General features: G+C 40.7%; 1 protein-coding gene across 16 annotated transcripts in view; it reads right to left on the bottom strand.

Moving 5' to 3' along the window:
* Positions 1–5,307: 5,307 nt before the first annotated feature.
* EBF1 (EBF transcription factor 1) overlaps positions 5,308–13,263 on the bottom strand; it is a 283,869-nt gene continuing 275,913 nt past the window's right edge. For all 16 annotated transcript variants that reach the window (XM_074915724.1, XM_074915728.1, XM_074915735.1 and 13 more), the window contains one exon: positions 5,308–8,494. Coding sequence is in view for 10 of the 16 variants with exons in the window: in XM_074915728.1 (XP_074771829.1) it covers positions 8,463–8,494 (32 nt within the window). In the remaining 6 variants the exon portion in view is untranslated. The remainder of the gene's footprint in view (positions 8,495–13,263) is intronic.

The raw sequence follows: 13,263 nt of genomic DNA, 5'->3' as shown, positions 1-13,263 counted from the left end.
AGCCAGGTGGGGCTTAGCTGTCAGTTGGGGTTAAATCACAACACTGTGGAACTCCTTGCCAGAAGTCATTACTGAAAGTAAGAGACTATCAGAAAAATGCATAAAATGGGGTCTTTATGTTTAAAAAAGTAAAAGAGCACCATCACCACCGACTGGGGAGGCTGATGACAAGATGAGCAAGGCACTTGATTCATGGTGTGGAAAACTCCCTGGGGCAAATGAGTGGGCTTTGACCAAGCCAGTCTTAGGCTTTATGGAGAAGCTGGATGCCCTCTGCCATAAAGGTGCTGAGCAGCAGGGTGAGGTGAGGGCAGATGGAGAACAACATGGGCAGAGGGTCACTAGCAACTGGGATAGCAGAGGATGGAGAAGACTTGCAGTCTCCATGGTTGGGGAAATGGGTCTGGAAAGCCTCTCAACCAGAGGAAAACTTAGGACCAGGTTTCTTGCATTAGGGGCACACAGTCCAACCTCAGGTATGAAGGAGCCCATGACTGCAAACATTGCTACTCCTTTTGCTGTTGAAGAAAAGAAACGTTGTGCAGGCTTTCTGCACTAAGACCGGGCACCTCAGGGCTGGGGGTGCTGGCTGTGACAGGCCTGCTCACGGCTGCTAAATCCACAGTTGAGCAAGCTGAAGAGCTCAGCTTGCATTTAAAAAAAAAAAATAAATAAAAAGAGAGAGAGACAGAGTGAGAAAGAGAGACCAGGTGAACCCATCCTTCAGTGAAGACAGTGAATTGTCAAAACCCTCAGTTTGGGTAAGGTGGTGGAGGGAGAGTTTGGGAATCTGTCCTGGATTGCCCGAACTTCGTAGATGGCAAGTGCTGCTGATGGGCTAAGGAGCAGTGATAAAATGAACAAACCAGGCCATTGCTATTGGGTTGTGTTATCCAACAGGCTTTGGCATTTTCCAGCTGGATGCTCTCCTCTTCTTCATTCCTGGCCCACTGCTGCTATTATTTTTACATCATGACTGTTGAGGAGTGTATCATTCATAACATACCTATCACAGAGAGATTCATTTTTAAATGCTTAGGGAGATAGAGGGCTACAAACCCTGGGAAATCAGCTATGCCTAATATATTATGTAGAAGTTCTGTAATCATTATTGAACTAAAGTGCATTGAGTAAGTGGATAAAATCAGTCCCACTGTAGCATAAGTCTCCAGAGAGCACAGATAAAAATGCCTCGCACTTAAGTAGAAAAAGGTAACAAAATATTTCTAGTCCCAGCAACTGCATTTTCCCCTCTATATAAATAGGGAACCCTCAGGAGAAGGCAATGATGCAGCAGAGGTTGAAGGCAAAGTTAATGGTGGCGAGGTGGGGGAGCGAGGCAGTGCCTGGGGCAGGCTGACGGGGAGCAATGCTCCGTGGAAATGAGGCTGAAGGCAGAGCCCTTCGTGGCAGGGGCAGTGGGCAGGGAGGCAGCAGGGCGGTGGGCAGGACCTGGGCAAAGCTGGAGGGGAGCGTGTGGGTCTGGGAGGGAGCAGAGATGAAAGCTGCAGCACAACCCTCCAGATGAGCCTCAGTGCAGTGTTTGTGCTCCCTTTTCCTCTAAAAACTGCAGAAAAGTGAACTTTTCTGACAGGGTTCATCCAGGGCCTTGCTTCCCAGAGCTTGTCATGGCTCTCACACAGTTTCCCACCTCAACACACACACACGCGCAGGTGTACATACACACACACACACACACACACACACACACACACACCACCTCCACATTTTTGTGCCTCCTGAGCAAAGCTCTGAGCTGAGCTGTCACCTTCTTACAGGGAGTCACTGAGGCATTTATCTTGAGGTTTTTCTCAACCAGATAACTTGTGCCTCTTCAGGGCACACTTATACGTAGCTACAGCCGTAATCCGTCCTTGCCTTTCTCACATGCATGGTCAAGAGCTGCCAGCCTGCAGTGAATCGCCATGGCATGGTGAGTCCCTCTTGTATACCAGCTGCAAACCCACTGAAACCCCTGTAAGGGCTTACAGTATAAGATACATTTTTGACATGAATAAATGTGGGAAAATTAGGGACTCATATACTGTACTAACAAAGAAAGAAGTGAACAATTTCATCCCCCCTATACAAAACAGAGTTTGGCTGGACTGGGACATTTAGGACAGAGTTTGCCGTATATGTCAGGAAAGTGTTAAGTGAGCATCTAAATAATACTTTTGGTGGCTGTCTTCAAATGTGTATCTATACTAGTGATGAAGTTTGGGTCATTCATTGAAAATAAGTAGAAAAATGAGTGTTAAAGCACTGTATTTACTGCGCCTGTTGTAGGTCTACACAAAAAAGCCACCTAGAATTGCAGTCCCTGCTGTTAGGCTGTGACCTGGGTAGTCATTGGCATTCGTGTCCTGGAATGACTATATTGAAGTTTTCTAAGAAGTGTGCTCTTTCACATGACCTGCCAATCAAGTTGGAGCAGTGCCATAAGCTCTGTCTAGTTGTATCCTCAAGGGCACCAAGGAGAGGAAGAGAGAACAGGGTTGTGGAGTTGGAGCTATTACTTATTTATCTAAAGTATTGACCTGACCTCCCCTACTGAAATACCAGCATTAGGTGCTGGGGAAAAGGGATGCCAGAAACAGCTCCTTCTGGGAAAGAGAGGAAATGGAGATGTCAAATGAGGCCCAAATCATCAGGCAGCATCCCAATGAGATAACTGGGGGGGGGGGGGGGGGCAGGCTGGAAGGTGGCAATGACATGAAGAAGTACAACTGGTGGGTGGGCAAGGAGGCAGCAACCAAATTGAGTGACTATCTTGCTCAAGCTCTGTGTCAGGCTGCTTCACATCTCTGGGATGTGGCCTTATTGTATGGAGTGGACTTTGAATGTTCACTGGTAGGTTTTGCACTTTTTTATTAGTACAGTAGTAACAAAGTGTGTATGTGAAGGGAGAAATCAAGCAACAAGTAGAAAGTGATGCTTCTGTAATGTTGCTGTGGATGGAGCTAAGCAAATAAAATGGTTACAGCTCTGAGATGATGAGATGAACAGTCCTCACAGACTCCCCATCTCTCAGATATGCAGAAAAGTACAAAGTGAAATGGAATTGGAAAAAAAAAAAAAGCCACTGGAATTCTCCATGAAAAGGAGGGCAACTTAAGTAAGACACTAGAAGCGCTTGGATTGCTTATCACAGCAAAGCAAAGACTGTAGCAGCAGCACTTGTTTGCTGCTTATTTACCAGGAGAGCTAACTCAGGTAAGAAGGAATTCAAAAGCACGGTGCTGGTGCAGCACAAATCTATGTTTTCTCTGCACTGGAGGAATGGGCTCCAGTGACAACTCCCCCTAAAAGGGTAATGAGGGCAACTAAACTAAGGTGCATTTTTGAAAAAGCTTGGGCAATGTGGCATTTGCTAAAGCTCTTCCAAAAACTTCTATCCCATGAAACTGTCCCGTGAGTCTGGAGCTGAGTTGGGGGCCAGGGACTCTGTGGGAGGCCTCCAACCCATCTTTAGTACAGCAGCACAATGTGAATATTTCTGAGAGGACTGGAAAACAAGGGGCAGTAAACAGGAAGGAGTTGAGGAAATCAAGTGTGTAACATGAAATGTGTCTTCAGCTAACCCATTAAATGGCAGAAGATACACAGGCCGTGATGCTAAGCAGAGTTATGTAAATGTTACATGAAGCAAGAGCCTGTGGAGACAGACTCTAAAGAGAATAAGCAGACACACAGACAAGGCTAGGGAATGAACAGTGAAGGTAGCCCATTTTGCTGAGGTTTCCTTAAACTAAATAAAAAAAATTAGAGGCACGAGCATACAAAAATACATTCAATCCCGCTGCCAGACACAAACAATTCCATCAAAACGACTGCTACAGTTGCTGAAAAATTAAAGAAGCCACCAGGTTAGAAGACAGCAATAAGCTATGCCGTTACACACCTCACCCTAAGCCCTCACGTGTAGGTGTTCTCTGTGACAGAAGACACTTCTCTCCCTTTTAGTGTCTGACCCATCATGGGATATGTGTCTCACTGCAGCCATACCTGAATGAGCACCCTGCAACTGGTCCTCACATGGTTTGGGCTTTGGAGGGTTTTCTTCTGGCATCAAAAAAACAATTCATCTACTACAGCACTGCCACCCAAGTGATCTCAGCTGATGAACATCCCTGGAGCTGACTAGCAGAATCTTCTTCAGCATCCATCTGAACTAGACGCCTCATGGTTCATGCTATCTTACCTGCCCTCAGCTGCAGTGAGAGCTGCCAACAGTCACACCATTTGAAAGAGAACCAGGAGAATTACCTCAGACAGAAGAAACAGATCTTCTGTGCTGACAGAGTAAACACGTTTGGGGTCTGACTTAGCCAGCAGCTCTCTTTTCTCTGACAACTACTGGAGTGGATCTGTTAACATGTAAGAGACATCAAACACTTTACATTGCAAGAAGCCAATTCCAGCTGCTTATGTTTTTAGCAAATCTGATTTTTTCAAGTAAATTTTGCTTTAAATTAAACTGCAACCCTGACATCCCTATTCCTATACTGGAAATGCTTGCAGCCTTGTACTAGGTGTGGTGTTTAAAGGTTTTTTGATTGTGCCCATACAGATCTTCTGTATGACAGCCACTCTTCAGGCCCAGTTAAGTGCCATTTTGTCACCCTTCCACATGCCAGAAGTACAACCATTATAGTCCTCTCACGCCAGAGATGTACAGAATGAAATGAAACACCTAGAACCAATTTAGCAGCTGATGATTTGTCATTTAGGAAGGGCAGCAGAATGGAAACTCCTTCACAGTCAAGTCAAGGGGCTAGTTACAGCTCCACATACTTTGATGCAGTTCCTGGAGCTGGCCTGGAGCAGGTCACTTAAGACCTGGTCCTGGAGTGTTGCCATTGACTTAAATAATATCAAGATAAAAACTTAGATTTTCCCGGGTCTCTGGCACTGGATCTAATGTGTCTTTGCCTTGTACTTTATGATCACTGTATTTAGAGAGACAGCTCTTTGCAACTACGTACCTAAAGCTAGATATGCTCCTGAAATCTGCGAGAAAAATACACGGGCTCTTTAGGAATTCAGTAGACTAAACCACTGGAAATAATAACGATAACAGGATGAACATTCATCATTACGAGTGAGGATCGACTGAAATCCATTTGTGACAGAGGAAGAGGAGTTTCAGTGCACCAGCATTCACCATGTTTCACTGTGTAATTCCATGAATATCTGCTTCTCCTTAATTTCAGAAAGACAATTCAGTAGTCTCTGGCTTCTGTATTTTATTTTTTCTCATCTACTAGCTAGCAGAAGCAGAAGAATAAAAACGCAACTAGGAGCTGTATTCACAGACAGGAAGTAACTTTAATTAAATATTGTGAAAGTTGAAAAGTTTTTACAGCTTGAATTTCTGCAAAAAAATTATAACAATCTCTACAGTAGTTAGTTTCTCTAACAATAGAACTGTACAGTGTGTGTGTCTATTCAAAAAGATTTAGATAAGAAGGTGAAAGGTTAGTAGTTTCAGAGATGACTTCATTTTAGCTGCATTCTAGTACAACTGTGAGGAAATAGGCATACTTTATGCAATCCAGTCATTGTGAAGCTTCACCTTGTTAAAACTGAAATCTGAATGTTTCCACTTAAAGCCATATTCTGTAAACAGCTGCATCTTTTACTTTGTAAAAGATAAGTGTGGTGAGGGGGAGATTTTTATAAATTCCCATTCATCAGATCACTGTAAATAGCTGCAACAAAACAAAATTATGCACATTGTCAAAGGATCTTTGGACACTGGCATAGAAGACTACAAACATCGATGGCTAACACTGGTGTCAAAACTGCTATGACTTTGAGTGGAGCTCTACAAGAATAATTGATGGTGTCACTGGACAAAATATGGCTTTAAATTTGATTACATTGTCGTGCTGTTGCTTACTATGTGAATTAGAATAATTGCTTGGAATACAGAGAAGCAATAAACTGATGTCTCTCACATTTTCCAGTTTTCTCTTCTTTTATTTTCTCATCATGAAAAAAAAAAAAATCCTGTTTTCTTCCCTTCCCCCCAAAGATCACACTGTGACATTCTAGTGAAAACCATTGCAAAATTCATACAGGAAGCATGCACAGTTGCAGCATCGTTGTAAATGATTTCTTGCTCAACTAGAAAAAAGTTATATTGTTTTAAGGTAACAAAACAGTTCTTTTGTGCTTTTCAATTCCTTTTTTTTTTTTCTTAGAATGTTAGTGATGATTGACAGTTCTGGTGCACAGTACAATGTACAAGTGAAATGAATATGATTTGCATTGTTAAGGCATCCAATCTGCTGGTTTATATTTATGTGAAAGACAGAGAAATATACAAGCAGACTTAAGAAAGAAAGTATTTTCATTGAGTTCTATGAAGTTTCTCCCCATATTTAATGCACAAAAATGCGTCACTCCAAAGAGGAGAAATCCCATGCATATTAATAGAGTAAAACAGCATTAGTTTTTGTTAAGCCTCAAAAGCAAAGGATACATTTTTTTTAAAATCTACATAACTAAATGCTACAAGAATAATATGCTACTTTTTGCCATATATTGGAAAAAACTTCTTAACTTACAAATAATACAAAAATAGACAATGGCTTTTGGGTGGAAATTAAAAAAAAATGGAAGCATGGTTTTAAACAATACTAAAAAAAACCCTATAAATGAAATGTTTTAAAATCACATTTAAACAGCTAATACAACGGTGAATGACCAAACAAATCAGCACTTTTCACATAGCAAACATACACAATAAAATAAACTTGGTAGGGGATAAAAGCAATGTACAAATTCCAGAGATAAATACATTATTTATATGGATATTTTACAAAATCCCCTTTAAAACAAACAAACAAAAAACAGAAACAAAAAGCTTTTTTTTTTATTAATTAATTTTGCAAGTATGTGCAAGCTAAAGGTAGTGAGCTCTTTTTGCAAAATATGCAGTAAAATTCTTTTTTTGTGATATTGAAAAACTGTCTTAAGACATTAAAATGTATAAATAGAACAACAACTTTGGCAAAAAATCACAAAAAATCTACAGTATTTATAACTACATACAAAACACAACAGCAAAGAAAAAATATCAGGTAATGCATCTTCAGAGCTTTGCTGCCTCTTTGACTAATGTTTTTAAGAACACTTCCCAGATAATGATAGCAAAATTTTTGTAAAACAGAAGCTATGGTTTTGATTTGAAATCTTCCTAACAGCCCCACCACCCACCCCCAAAACTCGTGTTTTCATTTACTATTCAAAAGCAGTTACCTGTTGCTTAATATATTATGATACAAATTGAGAGGGTCGACTGATACAGGAACAATCCTAGTGGGAGGCTGACGGAGACGTGTGCTTTTAGATTGTGAGGATGCAGAACCGCAGCCGAGCCTGTTCTCATTCTGCCCCACAAAAACAAATAGGTCAAGGGGAGAGGGGCTATGCTGAAAACACCCCACGTGTGGTGGCCGCAGTCGGTGTCATCGGATGGCTACGCAAAATCCAGATGGCATTTTATGCACAGCTTGGGTGACACTAAACTTCAAGAAGGCCACTCGTTTAGGAAAGATTCTGATGTATAAGCTAAAGAGAGAGCCATGCTCATTTAATTCTGCAGTTTTAGCATTCTATCTAGAGGCACTGGATTTTCAGTTCAAGAGGAAATGTGTTTGTTATTTGCATCCTTACCTTCCCTTTCACCAACTTTTCTTGTTGCATTATTTACACAATTGTTTAGCCTGAAATTAAAGACAGAGGTTACTAATCCCACCCCTCATCCCGCCCTCATCATCCAAAAATATCAGCTTTCTAGGGAGTGATATCTATTTAATTAGAACATTAAAAATGCATCATATTAGCAAGTCACCACTGGATAAGCAACCTCTATGAGCCGACCCTTAATTAAATGGCCATAATTCTTCTACGAAAAACTAACTGGCACTTCTATTCTGTCCCATACAGACTTGTATGTAAATGACACCACTTCATTTTTCTTTACACAGCTTTACAAAAAAAATATCATAAATTAAAAATGTGGAGTTCCATCTCTAGTGTCCCTTGTGTGATTGCATGATTTATAAAAGACAAATGGTGTTGAGTTAAATCAAGCCTTAAAAAAACACAAAAACCAGAAGGAAATAAAAGCAAGCCCCCGCTCCCGAAAAAAAAAAAAAAAAAAAAAAAAAGTGGATTTTTTTATCAACATACAATAAATATATCTCCCAGGTATTTGGGATGGACAACTTGAATCAACACCTTGCAATTGTAGATTGTTAATTTCAGTATTTGCAAGGATGGTGATTTTTGTTTTGTTTAAAAATCCGCAGTTATTGTAAGATTCTTCTTTATTTCTTTTTTATTTTTAAAAAGGCCTGAGTAAAAAGTTCCACTCTGGGACTTGTATCAGATTCTCTCTGAAGCAGAATTCAACCTCTTCATTAGTAAAATTCTTCAAGGCAATTCATTCACATGGGGGGAACAATCATGCCAGATATAGCTGTCAGAAGGAAAGGGGAGGGGGGCGGGGAAGAGAGATAGAGAGAGGGAAAAAAAGTTACTTTTGTACATTATCAAACAACTTTTAAAATCCTTGGAGCTTTTAAACATTTACTAGCAATGTACTCAGCTGTACTATTAATTAAATTTATATATAAGTATCATCCAGTAGAGACAACCATGTACACAGTAATCATGGGAAGCCTCATTCTGATCAGAAAGTGGTTTAAATTGCAAGTGACTCTGCTGAAATGAGTGATTTTCTTGCAGAAAAAGTGCACTTCCCCTGATATCAGAATCAGACCCCAACTTAATTTTCTGACTTCAGTTTCAAACTCTCAAAATGCTCGGGAGGCTTAAACCCGACCCAGCCATTGCCAGACATTCTATTACTCTCTTAAAAGCAAAGCAGGTACTTGCTCCACGTATGAGAAAATGGCTGGAGTCCCATAGGCCACCAAGATCACAGACCTGGCAGGGTGTTCGTTGATTAGGCACACTGACAGTGGTTTGTTCTCCTGTGCCGGTTTGCTCTTATGAGTCCAGGTACTCATAAAAGGACTTAAAATCTCAAATTCAATTTTCAAATTGAAGTATGTCCTTAACTGGTGGTTTAGCAGACTGGCACCTCATGGTTTTATTACGCTTGTAGCAGACATCACCAGCTGCACCGAGTTGTATGTTAATGCTAATTTAGAATGTCTTCTCTTTTGTTGGCTAAGTTGAATCGTCAGTATTTCTTCATTATGCTTCCTAACGTCATTTTCTATGAAACCACCACCTCTCTTAAAGAGGAGACATTAATTAAAAGTCAACAGGTACAGTCTTCCACCTAGCTTGATTTCCAGCTTGGTCTCCCTCTATTTACCAGGGACTCTATGCAGATCAGACAAACCGAGTGTCCAAGTGATATACTGTGAGCAAGTACATCATTACAGGAGGTAGTCATGCAAGTTTATGATAAAAACTGCAACAACAATGCATTCAAAATATCAGTTGTATGGTTATTTGCCAAAAGGTAGAAAACAGATTTGCCTTCAGGTTGGCGGCACTTCATGGGCACATTATTTAAATGCTAGAACTGCCTGCCATCTCAGACATCTGGACATGTAATTTCTTAAGGAAGAACTCAACCCTGTGACTGGTGCTGATTCATTGTGCTTTAATTACAGCTGCAATTATTTGATAAGAACAGAGCCAAAGTAAAAGACTCACAGATTTGGGGTTGGAGGGGGAGAGGAGGGAAATGTTTTCTCCACAAACACCACCATATGTGCAAGAATTACAAGTCTAATCAGCAAGAGGAGAACAGCTCGAGTAAACTGCACTGATTAAATGAAATAAAATGAGAGGAGAAGGCGAGAATGCAAAACACATCCACATGTTTGGAACAGGCCATCCTCAGAGGTGACATGTTGCAACTATACAGCAGCATTTCAATTCTTGGAATTTATCATTCAGCAATGGTTTTATGTGGAATCACTGTACTGATTGTTTCCGCTCCACATAAGGGCTCTTCAAGGAGCTGAGGATGAGGATAAAAGGGATAGAAACGTGAGTTAAGTTGCTTTAAGCCCTACAGGAAGACACTCAAGTGAGTAGCATAGAGGCCACCACTGTGTCTTAGCTGTTCCTTGCTGAGGTATTTCCTGTCATGGGCTTTTCTGGCTTCACCACGGAGATAATCTGAGGATGCATTTTCATATTATCTCCACAGCTACACCATCTCCTTCATCTCAAATCACAGGATGAATTCAATATTGTAATTTTTTTTAGAATCCTTGTTCATTTAATCAACACTGGGTAAAACAACACCAGCTTTGTTTAAAAAAATATTCTCGAAGGGTTTTATTTCAGCAGTGTCTCAAATAACAAGTTCTGAATCCTCGCAATTGGGCTGTCCCGTACATGTGACTGAAAATGAAGCAAACCCAAGCCAAGCAATGCTCTCACTGTTGTGCTTGCTCCTTACTCTGCCCTTGGGATCCTTACATGTGAGCCAGGGTATGGGCCCTGAACCACGGACCTCTATGGCTTCAATAAAATAGGTATTGACAGCGATGGATACAGTCAACCGGACTGTAATTCTTCTGAGGCAGCCATCTGCAGCTAAGGGTGACAGTGTAATTTTCCTCATCTGAGTGTATGGAAGACTCATGTGGGCATGGACCCAAGACACACGTTTTGTCCCAATTCTCCTTCTAGCTCATTGCATTACATCAAGCAATTTGATTTGTTTCTGTTTCTTACCTGAGGATAACAATTTTTACCCCTATTAGTAAAGCACTTGGAGATTTCTGGATGGCAGTTATTTAGCAGAATATAGGGGTGGGACTGCAGTGCTTGGACATCAGTGCCACACATTACAGTGCAGAGAAAAGCAATACTGACAACAGTGCTCCCTCCTTTACTGTTCAGATAAGCAAGGAGTTGAGCAGATGGGAATGGATAGATTCTTTCTACATGTGATGAGTGCAACTGAGCAGAGTCAGATGGATAATTAATCCTCTGTGCATACTACTTCAACACTTTTTGTCCTTTTCTGCCCTTTCTAAATTCTAAATTTAGTGAAACTTTTAAAACAAGATGTTATTTCGCTTAAAATAAATTACCTATACTTCAGAAAATGTCAAAGTATTATTCTAACAAAAAATTCTCAGCTAGAAGATTCATCAAAATCAAATCAATTTCGCCAAAAAGTGGTCAAGAATTGTCTCTTTCTTGGGACAGCGCAGCTGCCTACCCTGGGTAAGAGCCCAAACAAAGGCGACATAATTGCAACTCCTCCCTTCATGGCTTAGACATTTCCCTGTAGTTACATATCAGCCACGCACCTTTTGCCATTGGAAACAAATGGTACAGATGCAGATCTTAGCTCATTTTTTCAAAGCGTTATTGTTTTTGAAGAGCTCTGAAATTCTGAATTAAATTACAAGGCAAATGGCAAATGATATCTTTTCTGCCTAAAAGCTTTGATATTTCCATTCTTTGCAAGTCTTCATTTGTATCACTCTACTTTTATTCTGTAAGTGCTACATCTAGTCATGCAAATTCTCTCAGCTGTAGCATGTTATTGGTCGTGAAAACAGAGATATCAGTGGGAAACAGTGTAGGTATGAGATCACACCACCTCCATAAAGGGAGGGCAGAGAGTAGAAAAACTCCCACCAATGGGCATTATTTCTTCTATCATATACTAATTTGTATTTGCTGCTAGCAAATTACAGAAATAATGTATTTTGAGTTTTACAAAATTGCATGGCAAAGAGAACAACAGATAAGCCTAGCTGTTGTTTTAGTGAGTTCTGCTGATATCTAAGCTACAGAGGGAAAGCTTGATTGCTTTCTGATGTATCCAGAAGCCCAAGAGAGATAAGACAGCCTCCTTATACATGGTTGTTTATTTAAGCAATAAGGCACAACAGGCAGTGCATTTCTGAGTGATTATTACAAGCCTCAGGTGGTGTCAGAAGGCATGGGACTAAAAGCTGTGTGTCTTTAACTCACCAAGAAGTTCTGTGACAACCTAGAAATGAACCATCTCTTGGTGCCTTGTTCCTATTATGAAAACTGAATTGCTAAATAAAAATTAGGGGAAACACTCAGATCTGTGTGGTTTCTGGGCATTACAGATCTGGATGTGACATAATGAGGAGGCAATCAGCAAGCTGCAGTTGTGTCCGGTGCTTTCAGCTTGTTCCATAATTGCTTTTCATAACTGAGTATGTGGAATCTGAGAATTCCGTGTCTTGTGAAAGGAAAAACAGTGCCTGAAAAAGCTTTCTCCTGTTACTTGCTTTTTCTCTCCACTTGCAACAGCAAGTTGGGACAAGGTGAAGAGAAGAAAAAAACATTAACATGTTCAAAAGCTTCTAGCAGTCAACTCTTAGCATCCTTTTTTTTTTTTTTTTTTTTTAATTTGGAGGTGAAATATTTTTAGGTGCTACCTTTAAAATTTGTTGCATGTGGGCAGTGCCAAATTTTTAAAACATACAGAAATCAATGTCCTACACACTACAGCTCATTTGAAAATTTTGGTGTGTTTTATTCCTGACACAGTCTGTATTTATAAGAAAGTCTTGGGCAAAGGTACCCAAGTTCTGTTTATATGTTCCTAGTACTTTCACAATTTCTGTGTGCATGTGTGTACATCTGCAAGGAATCCTCCTTCCAATTCACCAGTGTAAAATGCGCTGAGGACAATGCTTTCCTTCAGTCACAATAGATCTCAGCTTTTATGAATGAATTCCTTCCACTCTGCCTGCATATAGATTTTTCTGGCTGTTAATGGTGCCATCAGCATTATGCCTCCAAGCCCGGCGTTTCTCTTTCCAGAGGCCGTAGAGTGACAGGTGGAGACTGTGGAACTATCCTCCCCCTGCTCTGCACAGCTCCTGAACATGGCTTTAAAAATGACAGATTTTATTCCCTGCTTGATGCTCTTTGGATAATTTGCACAGGCACGTGGAAAGGAAAACAGACCTCAGGTCTGGGAGAAGCACAACGCATACCGCAAAATCTTTCCCACCTCTGGCACAGTTGGAGGCAGCTGGCTGCATCTGCTTATGGAAACTCCTCGGTCTAAGCGAGCATGAAAATGTCTCTCTCAGCACACTAATGCGTAGTGAGGTAATTACACAGGAAGGTTTAGGCACAGTGTTGTAAAACAGGCTGAATCAAACAATGAAATGGGCAGTGCTGGTCTGTGCAGCATCCTCAGTTTTACAAGCTTTTGTCTGTCACTCCCTCAGCTTGCATCAATGCTTCAAA

The sequence above is a fragment of the Athene noctua genome, chromosome 12, assembly GCF_965140245.1.
Source record: "Athene noctua chromosome 12, bAthNoc1.hap1.1, whole genome shotgun sequence".
NCBI lineage: Eukaryota > Metazoa > Chordata > Aves > Strigiformes > Strigidae > Athene > Athene noctua.
Note: the sequence above shows the minus strand (reverse complement) of the source record. Positions and strands in the feature narration are given on the sequence as shown.